Below are 20425 nucleotides of genomic sequence, written 5' to 3'. Positions count from 1 at the left end.
AGTAATGAATGGCGGGAACGTGTTAGCTGGGAATATTCCTGTGATTAATGAATGGTGTGGACGTGTTAGCTGGGAATATTCCTGTGAGTAATGAATGGCGGGAACGTGTTAGCTGGGAATATTCCTGTGATTAATGAATGGTGGGGACGTGTTAGCTGGGAATATTCCTGTGATTAATGAATGGCGGGGACGTGTTAGCTGGGAATATTCCTGTGAGTAATGAATGGCGGGGACGCGTTAGCTGGGAATATTCCTGTGAGTAATGAATGGCGGGGACGCGTTAGCTGGGAATATTCCTGTGAGTAATGAATGGCGGGGACGTGTTAGCTGGGAATATTCCTGTGATTAATGAATGGCGGGGACGTGTTAGCTGGGAATATTCCTGTGAGTAATGAATGGCGGGGACGTGTTAGCTGGGAATATTCCTGTGATTAATGAATGGCGGGGACGTGTTAGCTGGGAATATTCCTGTGAGTAATGAATGGCGGGGACGTGTTAGCTGGGAATATTCCTGTGATTAATGAATGGCGGGGACGTGTTAGCTGGGAATATTCCTGTGATTAATGAATGGCGGGGACGTGTTAGCTGGGAATATTCCTGTGATTAATGAATGGCGGGGACGTGTTAGCTGGGAATATTCCTGTGAGTAATGAATGGCGGGGACGTGTTAGCTGGGAATATTCCTGTGATTAATGAATGGCGGGACGTGTTAGCTGGGAATATTCCTGTGAGTAATGAATGGCGGGGACGTGTTAGCTGGGAATATTCCTGTGAGTAATGAATGGCGGGGACGTGTTAGCTGGGAATATTCCTGTGAGTAATGAATGGCGGGGACGTGTTAGCTGGGAATATTCCTGTGAGTAATGAATGGCGGGGACGTGTTAGCTGGGAATATTCCTGTGATTAATGAATGGCGGGGACGCGTTAGCTGGGAATATTCCTGTGAGTAATGAATGGCGGGGACGTGTTAGCTGGGAATATTCCTTTGAGTAATGAATGGCGGGGACGCGTTAGCTGGGAATATTCCTGTGATTAATGAATGGCGGGGACGTGTTAGCTGGGAATATTCCTGTGAGTAATGAATGGCGGGGACGTGTTAGCTGGGAATATTCCTGTGAGTAATGAATGGCGGGGACGTGTTAGCTGGGAATATTCCTGTGATTAATGAATGGCGGGGACGTGTTAGCTGGGAATATTCCTGTGAGTAATGAATGGCGGGGACGCGTTAGCTGGGAATATTCCTGTGTGTAATGAATGGCGGGGACGCGTTAGCTGGGAATATTCCTGTGATTAATGAATGGCGGGGACGTGTTAGCTGGGAATATTCCTGTGAGTAATGAATGGCGGGGACGTGTTAGCTGGGAATATTCCTGTGATTAATGAATGGCGGGGACGTGTTAGCTGGGAATATTCCTGTGATTAATGAATGGCGGGGACGTGTTAGCTGGGAATATTCCTGTGATTAATGAATGGCGGGGACGTGTTAGCTGGGAATATTCCTGTGAGTAATGAATGGCGGGGACGTGTTAGCTGGGAATATTCCTGTGATTAATGAATGGCGGGGACGTGTTAGCTGGGAATATTCCTGTGATTAATGAATGGCGGGGACGTGTTAGCTGGGAATATTCCTGTGATTAATGAATGGCGGGGACGTGTTAGCTGGGAATATTCCTGTGAGTAATGAATGGCGGGGACGTGTTAGCTGGGAATATTCCTGTGATTAATGAATGGCGGGGACGTGTTAGCTGGGAATATTCCTGTGAGTAATGAATGGCGGGGACGTGTTAGCTGGGAATATTCCTGTGAGTAATGAATGGCGGGGACGTGTTAGCTGGGAATATTCCTGTGAGTAATGAATGGCGGGGACGCGTTAGCTGGGAATATTCCTGTGAGTAATGAATGGCGGGGACGTGTTAGCTGGGAATATTCCTGTGATTAATGAATGGCGGGGACGTGTTAGCTGGGAATATTCCTGTGAGTAATGAATGGCGGGGACGTGTTAGCTGGGAATATTCCTGTGAGTAATGAATGGCTGGGACGTGTTAGCTGGGAATATTCCTGTGAGTAATGAATGGCGGGAACGTGTTAGCTGGGAATATTCCTGTGATTAATGAATGGCGGGAACGTGTTAGCTGGGAATATTCCTGTGAGTAATGAATGGCGGGAACGTGTTAGCTGGGAATATTCCTGTGATTAATGAATGGTGTGGACGTGTTAGCTGGGAATATTCCTGTGAGTAATGAATGGCGGGAACGTGTTAGCTGGGAATATTCCTGTGATTAATGAATGGTGGGGACGTGTTAGCTGGGAATATTCCTGTGATTAATGAATGGCGGGGACGTGTTAGCTGGGAATATTCCTGTGAGTAATGAATGGCGGGGACGCGTTAGCTGGGAATATTCCTGTGAGTAATGAATGGCGGGGACGCGTTAGCTGGGAATATTCCTGTGAGTAATGAATGGCGGGGACGTGTTAGCTGGGAATATTCCTGTGATTAATGAATGGCGGGGACGTGTTAGCTGGGAATATTCCTGTGAGTAATGAATGGCGGGGACGTGTTAGCTGGGAATATTCCTGTGATTAATGAATGGCGGGGACGTGTTAGCTGGGAATATTCCTGTGATTAATGAATGGCGGGGACGTGTTAGCTGGGAATATTCCTGTGATTAATGAATGGCGGGACGTGTTAGCTGGGAATATTCCTGTGAGTAATGAATGGCGGGGACGTGTTAGCTGGGAATATTCCTGTGAGTAATGAATGGCGGGGACGTGTTAGCTGGGAATATTCCTGTGAGTAATGAATGGCGGGGACGTGTTAGCTGGGAATATTCCTGTGAGTAATGAATGGCGGGGACGTGTTAGCTGGGAATATTCCTGTGATTAATGAATGGCGGGGACGCGTTAGCTGGGAATATTCCTGTGAGTAATGAATGGCGGGGACGTGTTAGCTGGGAATATTCCTTTGAGTAATGAATGGCGGGGACGCGTTAGCTGGGAATATTCCTGTGATTAATGAATGGCGGGGACGTGTTAGCTGGGAATATTCCTGTGAGTAATGAATGGCGGGGACGTGTTAGCTGGGAATATTCCTGTGAGTAATGAATGGCGGGGACGTGTTAGCTGGGAATATTCCTGTGATTAATGAATGGCGGGGACGTGTTAGCTGGGAATATTCCTGTGAGTAATGAATGGCGGGGACGCGTTAGCTGGGAATATTCCTGTGTGTAATGAATGGCGGGGACGCGTTAGCTGGGAATATTCCTGTGATTAATGAATGGCGGGGACGTGTTAGCTGGGAATATTCCTGTGAGTAATGAATGGCGGGGACGTGTTAGCTGGGAATATTCCTGTGATTAATGAATGGCGGGGACGTGTTAGCTGGGAATATTCCTGTGATTAATGAATGGCGGGGACGTGTTAGCTGGGAATATTCCTGTGATTAATGAATGGCGGGGACGTGTTAGCTGGGAATATTCCTGTGAGTAATGAATGGCGGGGACGTGTTAGCTGGGAATATTCCTGTGATTAATGAATGGCGGGGACGCGTTAGCTGGGAATATTCCTGTGAGTAATGAATGGCGGGGACGTGTTAGCTGGGAATATTCCTGTGAGTAATGAATGGCGGGGACGCGTTAGCTGGGAATATTGCTGTGAGTAATGAATGGCGGGGGCGTGTTAGCTGGGAATATTCCTGTGAGTAATGAATGGCGGGGACGCGTTAGCTGGGAATATTCCTGTGATTAATGAATGGCGGGGACGTGTTAGCTGGGAATATTCCTGTGAGTAATGAATGGCGGGGACGTGTTAGCTGGGAATATTCCTGTGAGTAATGAATGGCGGTGACGCGTTAGCTGGGAATATTCCTGTGATTTATGAATGGCGGGGACGCGTTAGCTGGGAATATTCCTGTGAGTAATGAATGGCGGGGACGTGTTAGCTGGGAATATTCCTGTGAGTAATGAATGGCGGGGACGTGTTAGCTGGGAATATTCCTGTGATTAATGAATGGCGGGGACGCGCTAGCTGGGAATATTCCTGTGAGTAATGAATGGCGGGGACGTGTTAGCTGGGAATATTCCTGTGAGTAATGAATGGCGGGGACGCGTTAGCTGGGAATATTCCTGTGAGTAATGAATGGCGGGGACGTGTTAGCTGGGAATATTCCTGTGATTAATGAATGGCGGGGACGCGTTAGCTGGGAATATTCCTGTGAGTAATGAATGGCGGGGACGTGTTAGCTGGGAATATTCCTGTGAGTAATGAATGGCGGGGACGTGTTAGCTGGGAATATTCCTGTGAGTAATGAATGGCGGGGACGCGTTAGCTGGGAATATTCCTGTGAGTAATGAATGGCGGGGACGTGTTAGCTGGGAATATTCCTGTGATTAATGAATGGCGGGGACGTGTTAGCTGGGAATATTCCTGTGATTAATGAATGGCGGGGACGTGTTAGCTGGGAATATTCCTGTGAGTAATGAATGGCGGGGACGCGCTAGCTGGGAATATTCCTGTGATTAATGAATGGCGGGGACGCGCTAGTTGGAATATTCCTGTGATTAATGAATGGCGGGGACGTGTTAGCTGTGAATATTCCTGTGAGTAATGAATGGCGGGGACGTGTTAGCTGTGAATATTCCTGTGAGTAATGAATGGCGGGGACGTGTTAGCTGGGAATATTCCTGTGATTAATGTATGGCGGGGACGTGTTAGCTGGGAATATTCCTGTGAGTAATGAATGGCGGGGACGTGTTAGCTGGGAATATTCCTGTGAGTAATGAATGGCGGGGACGTGTTAGCTGGGAATATTCCTGTGAGTAATGAATGGCGGGGACGTGCTAGCTGGGAATATTCCTGTGAGTAATGAATGGCGGGGACGTGTTAGCTGGGAATATTCCTGTGATTAATGAATGGCGGGGACGTGTTAGCTGGGAATATTCCTGTGAGTAATGAATGGCGGGGACGTGTTAGCTGGGAATATTCCTGTGATTAATGAATGGCGGGGACGTGTTAGCTGGGAATATTCCTGTGATTAATGAATGGCGGGGACGTGTTAGCTGGGAATATTCCTGTGAGTAATGAATGGCGGGGACGTGTTAGCTGGGAATATTCCTGTGAGTAATGAATGGCGGGACGTGTTAGCTGGGAATATTCCTGTGAGTAATGAATGGCGGGGACGTGTTAGCTGGGAATATTCCTGTGAGTAATGAATGGCGGGGAAGTGTTAGCTGGGAATATACCTGTGAGTAATGAATGGCGGGGACGTGTTAGCTGGGAATATTGCTGTGAGTAATGAATGGCGGGGACGTGTTAGCTGGGAATATTCCTGTGATTAATGAATGGCGGGGACGTGTTAGCTGGGAATATTCCTGTGAGTAATGAATGGCGGGGACGCGTTAGCTGGGAATATTCCTGTGAGTAATGAATGGCGGGGACGTGTTAGCTGGGAATATTCCTGTGAGTAATGAATGGCGGGGACGTGTTAGCTGGGAATATTCCTGTGAGTAATGAATGGCGGGGACGCGCTAGCTGGGAATATTCCTGTGTGTAATGAATGGCGGGGACGCGCTAGCTGGGAATATTCCTGTGTGTAATGAATGGCGGGGACGTGTTAGCTGGGAATATTCCTGTGTGTAATGAATGGCGGGGACGTGTTAGCTGGGAATATTCCTGTGAGTAATGAATGGCGGGGACGCGTTAGCTGGGAATATTCCTGTGATTAATGAATGGCGGGGACGTGTTAGCTGGGAATATTCCTGTGAGTAATGAATGGCGGGGACGCGTTAGCTGGGAATATTCCTGTGAGTAATGAATGGTGGGGACGTGTTAGCTGGGAATATTCCTGTGATTAATGAATGGCGGGGACGCGCTAGCTGGGAATATTCCTGTGATTAATGAATGGCGGGGACGTGTTAGCTGGGAATATTCCTGTGAGTAATGAATGGCGGGGACGTGTTAGCTGGGAATATTCCTGTGATTAATGAATGGCGGGGACGTGTTAGCTGGGAATATTCCTGTGATTAATGAATGGTGGGGACGTGTTAGCTGGGAATATTCCTGTGAGTAATGAATGGTGGGGACGCGTTAGCTGGGAATATTCCTGTGATTAATGAATGGCGGGGACGTGTTAGCTGGGAATATTCCTGTGAGTAATGAATGGCGGGGACGTGTTAGCTGGGAATATTCCTGTGAGTAATGAATGGCGGGGAAGTGTTAGCTGGGAATATTCCTGTGAGTAATGAATGGCGGGGACGCGTTAGCTGGGAATATTCCTGTGAGTAATGAATGGCGGGGACGTGTTAGCTGGGAATATTCCTGTGAGTAATGAATGGCGGGGACGTGTTAGCTGGGAATATTCCTGTGAGTAATGAATGGCGGGGACGTGTTAGCTGGGAATATTCCTGTGAGTAATGAATGGCGGGGACGTGTTAGCTGGGAATATTCCTGTGATTAATGAATGGCGGGGACGTGTTAGCTGGGAATATTCCTGTGATTAATGAATGGCGGGGACGTGTTAGCTGGGAATATTCCTGTGAGTAATGAATGGCGGGGACGTGTTAGCTGGGAATATTCCTGTGATTAATGAATGGCGGGGACGTGTTAGCTGGGAATATTCCTGTGAGTAATGAATGGCGGGGACGTGTTAGCTGGGAATATTCCTGTGAGTAATGAATGGCGGGGAACGTGTTAGCTGGGAATATTCCTGTGATTAATGAATGGCGGGGACGTGTTAGCTGGGAATATTCCTGTGAGTAATGAATGGCGGGACGTGTTAGCTGGGAATATTCCTGTGAGTAATGAATGGCGGGACGTGTTAGCTGGGAATATTCCTGTGATTAATGAATGGCGGGGACGTGTTAGCTGGGAATATTCCTGTGAGTAATGAATGGCGGGGACGTGTTAGCTGGGAATATTCCTGTGAGTAATGAATGGCGGGGACGTGTTAGCTGGGAATATTCCTGTGAGTAATGAATGGCGGGGACGCGTTAGCTGGGAATATTCCTGTGAGTAATGAATGGCGGGGACGTGTTAGCTGGGAATATTCCTGTGAGTAATAAATGGCGGGGACGTGTTAGCTGGGAATATTCCTGTGATTAATGAATGGCGGGGACGTGTTAGCTGGGAATATTCCTGTGATTAATGAATGGCGGGGACGCGTTAGCTGGGAATATTCCTGTGATTAATGAATGGCGGGGACGTGTTAGCTGGGAATATTCCTGTGAGTAATGAATGGCGGGGACGTGTTAGCTGGGAATATTCCTGTGAGTAATGAATGGCGGTGACGCGTTAGCTGGGAATATTCTGTGATTTATGAATGGCGGGGACGTGTTAGCTGGGATATTCCTGTGAGTAATGAATGGCGGGGACGTGTTAGCTGGGAATATTCCTGTGAGTAATGAATGGCGGGGACGTGTTAGCTGGGAATATTCCTGTGAGTAATGAATGGCGGGGACGTGTTAGCTGGGAATATTTCTGTGAGTAATGAATGGCGGGGACGTGTTAGCTGGGAATATTCCTGTGAGTAATGAATGGCGGGGACGCGCTAGCTGGGAATATTCCTGTGAGTAATGAATGGCGGGACGTGTTAGCTGGGAATATTCCTGTGATTAATGATGGCGGGGACGTGTTAGCTGGGAATATTCCTGTGATTAATGAATGGCGGGGACGTGTTAGCTGGGAATATTCCTGTGATTAATGAATGGCGGGACGCGTTAGCTGGGAATATTCCTGTGATTAATGAATGGCGGGGACGTGTTAGCTGGGAATATTCCTGTGAGTAATGAATGGCGGGGACGTGTTAGCTGGAATATTCCTGTGAGTAATAATGGCGGGGACGTGTTAGCTGGGAATATTCCTGTGATTAATGAATGGCGGGGACGTGTTAGCTGGGAATATTCCTGTGATTAATGAATGGCGGGGACGTGTTAGCTGGGAATATTCCTGTGAGTAATGAATGGCGGGGACGTGTTAGCTGGGAATATTCCTGTGATTAATGAATGGCGGGGACGTGCTAGCTGGAATATTCCTGTGAGTAATGAATGGCGGGGACGTGCTAGCTGGGAATATTCCTGTGAGTAATGAATGGCGGGGACGTGTTAGCTGGGAATATTCCTGTGAGTAATGAATGGCGGGGACGTGCTAGCTGGGAATATTCCTGTGAGTAATGAATGGCGGGGACGTGTTAGCTGGGAATATTCCTGTGATTAATGAATGGCGGGGACGTGTTAGCTGGGAATATTCCTGTGAGTAATGAATGGCGGGGACGTGTTAGCTGGGAATATTCCTGTGATTAATGAATGGCGGGGACGTGTTAGCTGGGAATATTCCTGTGATTAATGAATGGCGGGGACGCGTTAGCTGGGAATATTCCTGTGATTAATGAATGGCGGGGACGTGTTAGCTGGGAATATTCCTGTGAGTAATGAATGGCGGGGACGTGTTAGCTGGGAATATTCCTGTGAGTAATGAATGGCGGTGACGCGTTAGCTGGGAATATTCCTGTGATTTATGAATGGCGGGGACGTGTTAGCTGGGAATATTCCTGTGAGTAATGAATGGCGGGGACGTGTTAGCTGGGAATATTCCTGTGAGTAATGAATGGCGGGGACGTGTTAGCTGGGAATATTCCTGTGAGTAATGAATGGCGGGGACGCGTTAGCTGGGAATATTCCTGTGAGTAATGAATGGCGGGGGACGTGTTAGCTGGGAATATTCCTGTGAGTAATGAATGGCGGGACGTGTTAGCTGGGAATATTCCTGTGATTAATGAATGGCGGGGACGTGTTAGCTGGGAATATTCCTGTGAGTAATGAATGGCGGGGACGTGTTAGCTGGGAATATTCCTGTGATTAATGAATGGCGGGACGTGTTAGCTGGGAATATTCCTGTGATTAATGAATGGCGGGGACGCGCTAGCTGGGAATATTCCTGTGAGTAATGAATGGCGGGGACGTGTTTAGCTGGGAATATTCCTGTGATTAATGAATGGCGGGGACGTGTTAGCTGGGAATATTCCTGTGAGTAATGAATGGCGGGGACGTGTTAGCTGGGAATATTCCTGTGAGTAATTGAATGGCGGGGACGTGTTAGCTGGGAATATTCCTGTGAGTAATGATGGCGGGGACGTGTTAGCTGGGAATATTCCTGTGAGTAATGAATGGCGGGGACGTGTTAGCTGGGAATATTCCTGTGAGTAATGAATGGCGGGGGACGTGTTAGCTGGGAATATTCCTGTGAGTAATGAATGGCGGGGACGCGCTAGCTGGGAATATTCCTGTGATTAATGAATGGCGGGGACGTGTTAGCTGGGAATATTCCTGTGAGTAATGAATGGCGGGACGTGTTAGCTGGGAATATTCCTGTGATTAATGAATGGCGGGACGTGTTAGCTGGGAATATTCCTGTGAGTAATGAATGGCGGGGACGTGTTAGCTGGGAATATTCCTGTGATTAATGAATGGCGGGAACGTGTTAGCTGGGAATATTCCTGTGATTAATGAATGGTGGGGACGTGTTAGCTGGGAATATTCCTGTGAGTAATGAATGGCGGGGACGTGTTAGCTGGGAATATTCCTGTGAGTAATGAATGGCGGGGACGCGCTAGCTGGGAATATTCCTGTGAGTAATGAATGGCGGGGACGCGTTAGCTGGGAATATTCCTGTGATTAATGAATGGCGGGGACGTGTTAGCTGGGAATATTCCTGTGAGTAATGAATGGCGGGGACGTGTTAGCTGGGAATATTCCTGTGAGTAATGAATGGCGGGGACGTGTTAGCTGGGAATATTCCTGTGAGTAATGAATGGCGGGGACGTGTTAGCTGGGAATATTCCTGTGAGTAATGAATGGCGGGGACGTGTTAGCTGGGAATATTCCTGTGAGTAATGAATGGCGGGAACGTGTTAGCTGGGAATATTCCTGTGAGTAATGAATGGCGGGGACGCGTTAGCTGGGAATATTCCTGTGAGTAATGAATGGCGGGGACGTGCTAGCTGGGAATATTCCTGTGATTAATGAATGGCAGGGACGCGCTAGCTGGGAATATTCCTGTGAGTAATGAATGGCGGGGACGCGCTAGCTGGGAATATTCCTGTGAGTAATGAATGGCGGGGACGCGTTAGCTGGGAATATTCCTGTGATTAATGAATGGCGGGGACGTGTTAGCTGGGAATATTCCTGTGAGTAATGAATGGCGGGGACGTGTTAGCTGGGAATATTCCTGTGATTAATGAATGGCGGGGACGCGTTAGCTGGGAATATTCCTGTGATTAATGAATGGCGGGGATGTGTTAGCTGGGAATATTCCTGTGAGTAATGAATGGCGGGGACGTGTTAGCTGGGAATATTCCTGTGAGTAATGAATGGCGGGGACGTGTTAGCTGGGAATATTCCTGTGAGTAATGAATGGCGGGGACGTGTTAGCTGGGAATATTCCTGTGAGTAATGAATGGCGGGGACGTGTTAGCTGGGAATATTCCTGTGAGTAATGAATGGCGGGGACGTGTTAGCTGGGAATATTCCTGTGAGTAATGAATGGCGGGGACGTGTTAGCTGGGAATATTCCTGTGAGTAATGAATGGCGGGGACGTGCTAGCTGGGAATATTCCTGTGAGTAATGAATGGCGGGGACGTGTTAGCTGGGAATATTCCTGTGAGTAATGAATGGCGGGGATGTGTTAGCTGGGAATATTCCTGTGATTAATGAATGGCGGGGACGTGTTAGCTGGGAATATTCCTGTGAGTAATGAATGGCGGGGACGTGTTAGCTGGGAATATTCCTGTGAGTAATGAATGGCGGGGACGTGTTAGCTGGGAATATTCCTGTGAGTAATGAATGGCGGGGACGTGTTAGCTGGGAATATTCCTGTGAGTAATGAATGGCGGGACGTGTTAGCTGGGAATATTCCTGTGAGTAATGAATGGCGGGGACGTGTTAGCTGGGAATATTCCTGTGAGTAATGAATGGCGGGGACGTGTTAGCTGGGAATATTCCTGTGAGTAATGAATGGCGGGGACGTGTTAGCTGGGAATATTCCTGTGAGTAATGAATGGCGGGGACGTGTTAGCTGGGAATATTCCTGTGAGTAATGAATGGCGGGGACGTGTTAGCTGGGAATATTCCTGTGAGTAATGAATGGCGGGGACGCGTTAGCTGGGAATATTCCTGTGAGTAATGAATGGCGGGGACGTGTTAGCTGGGAATATTCCTGTGAGTAATGAATGGTGGGGACGTGTTAGCTGGGAATATTCCTGTGAGTAATGAATGGCGGGGACGTGTTAGCTGGGAATATTCCTGTGATTAATGAATGGCTGGGACGCGCTAGCTGGGAATATTACTGTGAGTAATGAATGGCGGGGACGTGTTAGCTGGGAATATTCCTGTGAGTAATGAATGGCGGGGACGTGTTAGCTGGGAATATTCCTGTGAGTAATGAATGGCGGGGACGTGTTAGCTGGGAATATTCCTGTGATTAATGAATGGCGGGGACGTGCTAGCTGGGAATATTCCTGTGAGTAATGAATGGCGGGGACGTGTTAGCTGGGAATATTCCTGTGATTAATGAATGGCGGGGACGTGTTAGCTGGGAATATTCCTGTGAGTAATGAATGGCGGGGACGCGTTAGCTGGGAATATTCCTGTGATTAATGAATGGCGGGGACGTGCTAGCTGGGAATATTCCTGTGAGTAATGAATGGCGGGGACGCGCTAGTTGGAATATTCCTGTGAGTAATGAATGGCGGGGACGTGTTAGCTGGGAATATTCCTGTGAGTAATGAATGGCGGGGACGTGTTAGCTGGGAATATTCCTGTGAGTAATGAATGGCGGGGACGTGCTAGCTGGCACCTCGGGGGGCTCGTGCTATACAGTAGAGCTGAAGATCGCAGCCAGAAGTTACTAGGTTCTGTTAACTCCTTCAGTAACCACCTGCTGCCACCTCAGGCATTATACCGAGCTGGCTATGCGGTGCGCAGTATCCTCCCCATGTCACTGCCACCCTAATTAATGTTTCCTCCCTAGTGACTCTGTGACTCCTTTTAATCATTGCACGTTCTGTACCTTTAGCAGTGGTCAGCAATCTCGGTCAGGCCTCTTTGTGCCACACACAAACCCTCAGTGTTACTAGGTCCCACATACCCTCACATTATCACTCTGTCCCACACACCCTCACACAGTGTCACTCTGTCCCACACACACACTCACACAGTGTCACTCTGTCCCACACACACACACACACTCACACAGTGTCACTCTGTCCCACACACACACTCACACAGTGTCACTCTGTCCCACACACACACACTCACACAGTGTCACTCTGTCCCACACACACATCCTCACACAGTGTCACTCTGTACCAAACACACACACTCACACAGTGTCACTCTGTCCCACACACACATCCTCACACAGTGTCACTCTGTACCAAACACACAGACTCACACAGTGTCACTCTGTCCCCCATACACACACACCCTCACACAGTGTCACTCTGTCCCACACACACACCCTCACGCAGTGTCACTGTCCCACACACACACACCCTCACGCAGTGTCACTGTCCCACACACACACATCCTCACACAGTGTCACTCTGTCCCACACACACCTTCACACAGTGTCACTGTCCCACACACACCCTCACACAGTGTCCCTCTGTCCCCCACACACACACCCTCACACAGTGTCACTGTCCCCCACACACACACACCCTCACAGTGTCACTGTCCCCCACACACACATCCTCACACAGTGTCACTCTGTCCCACACACACACACCCTCACACAGTGTCACTGTCCCACACACACCCTCACACAGTGTCCCTCTGTCCCCCCCTCACACAGTGTCCCTCTGTCCCCCACACACACACCCTCACAGTGTCACTCTGACACAGACACGGTCACACACAGAGACACACACAGACACGCACACACACAGACACACACAGACACACTCGTGCTGTGACTCACACACACACTCATGCTGTGTCGCCCCTCAGACCGCCTCCAGCACCTGGTTGAGAGTCGCCACGTTTGCGTGTACCACCGAGGCCGGTATTTCCGGCTCTGCCTGTATCAGGACGGGACCCTGCTCAGCCCACGGCAGCTCCAGGCACAGATACAGCGCATACTGGACGACACCAGCTCCCCCCAACCTGGGGAGGAGAGGCTGGCAGCGCTAACAGCGGGGGACAGGTGAGAGGGGAGGGGGACAGGTGAGAGGGGAGGGGGACAGGTGAGAGGGGAGGGACAGGTGAGAGGGGAGGTGACGGGGACAGGTGAGAGTGGGGGGACAGGTGAGAGGGGAGGGGGACAGGTGAGAGGGGAGGGGGACAGGTGAGAGGGGAGGGGGACAGGTGAGAGGGGAGGGGGACAGGTGAGAGGGGAGGGGGACAGGTGAGAGTGGGGGGACAGGTGAGAGGGGAGGGGGACAGGTGAGAGGGGAGGGGGACAGGTGAGAGGGGAGGGGGACAGGAGGACAGGTGAGAGGGGAGGCGACAGGTGAGAGGGGAGGCGACAGGGGGACAGGTGAGAGGGGAGGCGACAGGGGGACTGGTGAGAGGGGAGGCAACAGGGGGACTGGTGAGAGGGGAGGCAACAGGGGGACAGGTGAGAGGGGAGGCGACAGGTGAGAGGGGAGGGGGACAGGTGAGAGGGGAGGGGGACAGGTGAGAGGGGAGGGGGACAGGTGAGGGAGGAGGGGAACAGGTGAGAGAGGAGGGGGACAGGTGAGAGGGGAGGCGACAGGAGGACAGGTGAGAGGGGAGGCGACAGGGGGACAGGTGAGAGGGGAGGGGACAGGTGAGAGGGGAGGCGACAGGGGGACAGGTGAGAGGGGAGGCGACAGGGGGACAGGTGAGAGGGGAGGAGGACAGGTGAGAGTGGAGGTGACAGGGAGAGAGCACAGGGGACAGCTGAGAGGGGAGGCGACGGGGACAGGTGAGAGGGGAGGCGACAGGGTGACATCCCTCTCTCTTCCCCCCCCCCTCTAGGACCTCTTCCTTCCCCCACCCAAAGACCTCTCCCTTTCTCTCCCCCCCCCAGAACCTCTCCCTCTCGATTCCCCCCCTAGGACCTCTCCGGCTCTCTCCCCTCCCCCCCTAGGACCTATCCCTCTGTTCCCCCCCCCCCCCAGGACCTCTCCCTCTCTCTTACCCCCCACCAGGACCTCTCCCTCTCTCTTTCCCCCCTCCAGGACCTCTCCTCTCTTCCCCCATAGGACCTCTCCCTCTCTCCCCCCCCCCCACACCAGGATCTCTCTCTCTCTTCTCCCCCCTAGGACCTCTGCCTTTCCCCCCTAGCACCTCTCCCTCTGTCTTCCCCCTCAGGACCTTTCACTTTCCTCACCCCCTAGGATCTCCACCCTCTATCTTTTCCCCTCATTGACCTCTCCCTCTCCCCCCCCCCCAGGACCTCTCCCTCTGAGAGCTCCCTCTGAGAGCTCAAAATCTATGAGTTTCTCTCTATGTTGTAAGACCCCGCAGGATTGTAAAACACATGCTCAATGATCCCACCGCTGCCACCAGTAAATATAAGACCAGGGATTTACACCTTTATACCGGGATCATATCACTGAGCAAAACCAAGAAGTAAAACAAATTGGGATTTATTCCTTAGAAACAGACATAGTGGATTACAATTATACAGGAGAAAACACACTTACTGGGGGCCTGGGCTACAAAACTAAACTGTCCTAGTCGAAATAGTCCATGAAACAAAGTCTTTAGGTTACCGGGACTCAGCTCGAAAAGTGCTGGAACTCAATTCGGCATGAGTTTCTAGATGCCACCGCTGTATATCTTCCGGAGATGCCAAAATCCCTTGACTGGGAGATAGTACCAAAAGTCCTGGTACTCTTTTTGGCATGTAGTTCCAGTCACGACCACTACGTTGTCTTCTGAGAACTTGACCCCAAAAGGTGGGGAAATGTCTTGCCTTGAAATTTCTGAAGCCGCCTCGCATCTATTTCTCACAGAGCATCTTTTGGTGAGTTCAAATTTGCCGCTGCTCTCTTGGCGCTTAGAATCTCTGTGAATCTCACGACCGGATTAGCTGCTGGGTTTCTTATAGTATTTCAGATTAATTCATGAAATACTACAATCAATTCGAGCGTGGGAACTTGACAACCAGCCAATCAGAGGGTTGCCAGTCTTCCAAACCCAGGCAAGCGGTTACCTTCTACCTAGACACAATCTAACAACACATTTTCCACAAAGTCCCCCCTGAAACTCATAGCCTGAGAATCCCCCCTGGTTAGCGCTCCTGGAAAGGTAAAACACACATACATTCTTCATTGACATACAATTACATTCATTGCAGGTACAATACACAGGTTGAAGAACTGACACTCTAAAACCTGAAATAGGGCACAGATGTAACCAGCCGGGCACAATACCTTTATTGATGGCCTGGTTACCCCCTCACCATCACCCCCGGGACTTCTCTCTCTTCCCCTCCATGGTCTCCCTCCCCCATTATCTGTCTTTCCCTCAACTGTGGTCTCTCTCGCTACCCCCTCTAGTCTCACTCTATTTCCCTCCCCCGTGATCTCACTCTATTTCCCTTCCCCGTGGTCTCACTCGATTTCCCTTCCCCGTGGTCTCACTCTATTTCCCTTCCCCGTGGTCTCACTCTATTTCCCTCCCCGTGATCTCACTCTATTTCCCTTACCCGTGGTCTCCCTATTTTTCCCTTCCCCGTGGTCTCACTCTATTTCCCTTCCCCGTGGTCTCACTCTATTTCCCTTCCCCGTGGTCTCACTCTATTTCCCTCCCCGTGATCTCACTCTATTTCCCTTACCCGTGGTCTCCCTATTTTTCCCTTCCCCGTGGTCTCACTCTATTTCCCTTCCCCGTGGTCTCACTCTATTTCCCTTCCCCGTGGTCTCACTCTATTTCCCTCCCCGTGGTCTCACTCTTTTCCCCTCCCCCGTGGTCTCACTCTATTTCCCTCCCCGTCATCTCACTCTATTTCCCTCCCCGTGGTCTCACTCTATTTCCCTCCCCGTGGTCTCACTCTATTTCCCTCCCCGTGATCTCACTCTATTTCCCTTCCCCGTGATCTCACTCTATTTCCCTCCCCCGTGGTCTCACTCTTTTTCCCTTCCCCGTGGTCTCACTCTATTTCCCTCCCCCGTGGTCTCACTCTATTTCCCTCCCCCGTGGTCTCACTCTATTTCCCTTCCCCGTGATCTCACTCTATTTCCCTCCCCCGTGGTCTCACTCTATTTCCCTTCCCCGTGGTCTCACTCTATTTCCCTCCCCCGTGGTCTCACTCTATTTCCCTTCCCCGTGGTCTCACTCTATTTCCCTTCCCCGTGGTCTCACTCTATTTCCCTCCCCCGTGATCTCACTCTATTTCCCTTCTCCTGTGGTCTCACTCTATTTCCCTTCCCCGTGATCTCACTCTATTTCCCTTCCCCGTGATCTCACTCTATTTCCCTCCCCCGTGGTCTCACTCTATTTCCCTCCCCGTGATCTCACTCTATTTCCCTTCCCCGTGGTCTCACTCTATTTCCCTCCCCCGTGATCTCACTCTATTTCCCTTCCCCGTGATCTCACTCTATTTCCCTCCCCGTGGTCTCACTCTATTTCCCTCCCCGTGATCTCACTCTATTTCCCTCCCCGTGATCTCACTCTATTTCCCTCCCCGTGGTCTCACTCTATTTCCCTCCCCGTGATCTCACTCTATTTCCCTCCCCTGTGGTCTCACTCTATTTCCCTCCCCGTGATCTCACTCTATTTCCCTTCCCCTGTGGTCTCACTCTATTTCCCTCCCCGTGATCTCACTCTATTTCCCTCCCCTGTGGTCTCACTCTATTTCCCTCCCCTGTGGTCTCACTCTATTTCCCTCCCCGTGATCTCACTCTATTTCCCTCCCCGTGGTCTCACTCTATTTCCCTCCCCTGTGGTCTCACTCTATTTCCCTCCCCGTGATCTCACTCTATTTCCCTCCCCGTGATCTCACTCTATTTCCCTCCCCCGTGGTCTCACTCTATTTCCCTCCCCCGTGGTCTCACTCTATTTCCCTCCCCCGTGGTCTCACTCTATTTCCCTCCCCCGTGGTCTCACTCTATTTCCCTCCCCGTGATCTCACTCTATTTCCCTCCCCCGTGGTCTCACTCTATTTCCCTCCCCCGTGATCTCACTCTATTTCCCTCCCCGAGGTCTCACTCTATTTCCCTCCCCTGTGGTCTCACTCTATTTCCCTCCCCGTGATCTCACTCTATTTCCCTCCCCGTGGTCTCACTCTATTTCCCTCCCCTGTGGTCTCACTCTATTTCCCTCCCCGTGATCTCACTCTATTTCCCTTCCCCGTGGTCTCACTCTATTTCCCTCCCCGTGGTCTCACTCTATTTCCCTCCCCGTGATCTCACTCTATTTCCCTCCCCGTTGTCTCACTCTATTTCCCTTCCCCGTGGTCTCCCTATATTTCCCTCCCCGTGGTCTCACTCTATTTCCCTCCCTGTGGTCTCCCTATATTTCTCTCCCCCTCATATCTGTGATCTCTTTTCTCCCCACCTCCATGGTCTCTTCCCCCTCCATCTCTGTTTTCTCTCCCCCCCCCTCCACCTCTGTTGTCTTTTCTCTCTCTGGGGCCTCTTACCCCCCTACCCCTTTGGCCTATTTTCCTTCACCACCCGGGCCTCTTCCCCCCCCCCCTGTGGCTTTCTCCTTCCCCCCTCCCACTCTAGTCCCATCTCCCTTCCCCCCATCATGGCCTCTTCCCCCCCCTCTGTGGCTTTCTCCTTCCCCCCTCCCACTCTAGTCCCATCTCCCTTCCCCCCATCATGGCCTCTTTCCCTCCCCCCCCCCCCACCCCTATGGCCTTTCCCCACCTCTGTGTCCTCCCCGCAGGGTTTCCTGGGCGCAGGCGCGCTCGGACTTCTTCAGCCAGGGGGATAACCGCGCCTCTTTGGGCAGCGTGGAACGCGGAGCTTTCTTCCTCAGCCTGGACCAGGAGGTGGGCGGGCATCAGGAGGGCGACAAGGCTTCTCTCAGCATGTATGCCAAGGCTCTCCTACACGGGAACTGCTACAACAGGTAATAGGCATGTTGCGTGTACGGTGCTCCGTGCCTTTGAATGTTACGTGTAACGGTGCTCCGTGCCTTTGTATGTTACGTGTAACGGTGCTCCGTGCCTTTGTATGTTACGTGTAACAGTGCTCCGTGCCTTTGTATGTTATGTGTAACGGTGCTCCGTGCCTTTGTATGTTACGTGTAACGGTGATCCGTGCCTTTGTATGTTACGTGTAACGGTGCTCCGTGCCTTTGTATGTTACGTGCAACGGTGATCCGTGCCTTTGTATGTTACGTGTAACGGTGCTCCGTGCCTTTGTATGTTACGTGTAACGGTGCTCCATGCCTTTGTATGTTACGTGTAACGGTGCTCCGTGCCTTTGTATGTTACGTGTAACGGTGCTCCGTGCCTTTGTATGTTACTGCTCCGTGGCTTTGTATGTTACGTGTAACGGTGCTCCGTGCCTTTGTATGTTACGTGTAACGGTGATCCGTGCCTTTGTATGTTACGTGTAACGGTGCTCCGTGCCTTTGTATGTTACGTGCAACGGTGATCCGTGCCTTTGTATGTTACGTGTAACGGTGCTCCGTGCCTTTGTATGTTACGTGTAACGGTGCTCCGTGCCTTTTGTATGTTACGTGTAACGGTGCTCCATGCCTTTGTATGTTACGTGTAACGGTGCTCCGTGCCTTTGTATGTTACTTGTAACGGTGCTCTGTGCCTTTGTATGTTACTGCTCCGTGCCTTTGTATGTTACGTGTAACGGTGCTCCGTGCCTTTGTATGTTACTGCTCCGTGCCTTTGTATGTTACGTGTAATGGTGCTCCGTGTCTTTTGTATGTTACGTGTAACGGTGCTCCGTGCCTTTGTATGTTACTGCTCCGTGCCTTTGTATGTTACGTGTAACGGTGCTCCGTGCCTTTTGTATGTTACGTGTAACGGTGCTCCGTGCCTTTTGTATGTTACGTGTAACGGTGCTCCGTGCCTTTTGTATGTTACGTGTAACGGTGCTCCGTGCCTTTGTATGTTACTGTGACAGAGTGAAGTCAACTCCTATCAGTTACGCCTGGGAGACATATGTCTGAGTGCTTCATCCAGCACTCATAAGGGCTAACTAAGGTGGAAGTTAGGAAATCAGAACTCTTTAGCTGACACCTGAGAGCCAGCAAGGTAGATAAAGGATCATGTGACTGGCAGTAGCTGCCAGAGAGAGAGAGAAAGAAGCACACTGCTGCGTGAGCCCTTAGCCAGAGGGATTTCACCAAAGACTACTTCAACTAAAGTAAGGATTATTCATTTGTTTACTGACTGCTTAAAGTACCCTTATGGTTTGGTTCTGGTTTAGCCAGCCAGCCAGCCTGCTAGATAGGTCTGCTGTGTTATTAGTCAGTTTTTCTCCCAAAGTGGAGCAGGATTTATTTTGTTAAAGGGACAGTGTACCCGCATGTTATGTTACTGTGGAGAAATAAAGCCACTGAACGTTTTTATTTATCCTGAAACTATACGTGTGGACTGTTCCCTGACCTCGGCTACAGGCCGTCCTGCCACAGGTGGTGTCAGAAGTGGGATGTCGGACGGCCCCTGTATCTGAAGGGCCACACAAAAAAAAAAATGGAGAAATTTTTTTCTCAGTTCCTTGAGCAACAGCTCCAGTTAGCAGAGAAGCAAGCAGAGCGACAAGCCCAGCAAGATGAGCGACAAGCCCAGCAAGCTGAGCGACAAGCCCAGCAAGATGAGCAACAGGCCCGGCGAGAGGAAAAGCTACTCCAACTGCTGGTCGAAGGCCCAACCCCAGGCAGACCAGGGATTCCAAATAACCCACCGGTGATGCTGCCTAAAATGAAGCCAAACGAAGACCCAGAGGCGTTTCTCCTCACTTTTGAAATGTCAGCCACGGCCCACGGCTGGACAGTTGATCGCTGGGTAACGACTCTGGCTCCACTCCTCATAGGGGAAGCTTAGGCAGCCTATCAGGCTCTTCCAGCGGACGAGGCCATGGACTATCAGAAACTAAAGGCTGCTATTCTGGATCGCCTAGGCCTCACGCCAGAGACCTACCGACAGCGGTTCCGGACAGTCAAATATATAAACCGAGACAGACCCCGGGTCGTAGCCCACCGCTTAGTAGACTTATGTACCAGGTGGATACAACCGGAAAAACATGACAAGGCAGAGATCCTTGAACAGTTTGTGCTCGAGCAGTTCATACAGATACTGCCCCCCTCCTCCCGCTCCTGGGTAAAAAGACACGCTGCATTTTCCCTGGATTCAGCGGTCCGCTTGGTGAAAAACTTCCTGGGCGACGACACCCAACAGGATAGCTGGGAACGGCCGGTGCAAACACCAGTTGCTTCCGGTGATACTAGAGGCAGGAGAGCAGACAATCGAGGGGTCTACAACCCGCCAGCT

The 20425-nt window shown here is 50.8% G+C and overlaps 1 protein-coding gene across 1 annotated transcript in view; it reads left to right on the top strand.

Annotated features, from left to right (window-relative positions):
- The window catches only part of CPT1B (carnitine palmitoyltransferase 1B), a 203219-nt gene that overhangs the window by 125934 nt on the left and 56860 nt on the right, over window positions 1-20425 (top strand). Inside the window, exons 8-9 of the mRNA XM_075599234.1 lie at window positions 12997-13192; window positions 17854-18039. Of these exons, the coding sequence (XP_075455349.1) occupies window positions 12997-13192; window positions 17854-18039 (382 nt within the window). The remainder of the gene's footprint in view (window positions 1-12996; window positions 13193-17853; window positions 18040-20425) is intronic.

This window comes from Ascaphus truei, chromosome 5, assembly GCF_040206685.1.
Source record: "Ascaphus truei isolate aAscTru1 chromosome 5, aAscTru1.hap1, whole genome shotgun sequence".
Taxonomy (NCBI): Eukaryota; Metazoa; Chordata; class Amphibia; order Anura; family Ascaphidae; genus Ascaphus; species Ascaphus truei.
The sequence above is the reverse complement of the archived record's forward strand: the minus strand, read 5'-3'. Positions and strand labels throughout refer to the sequence as shown.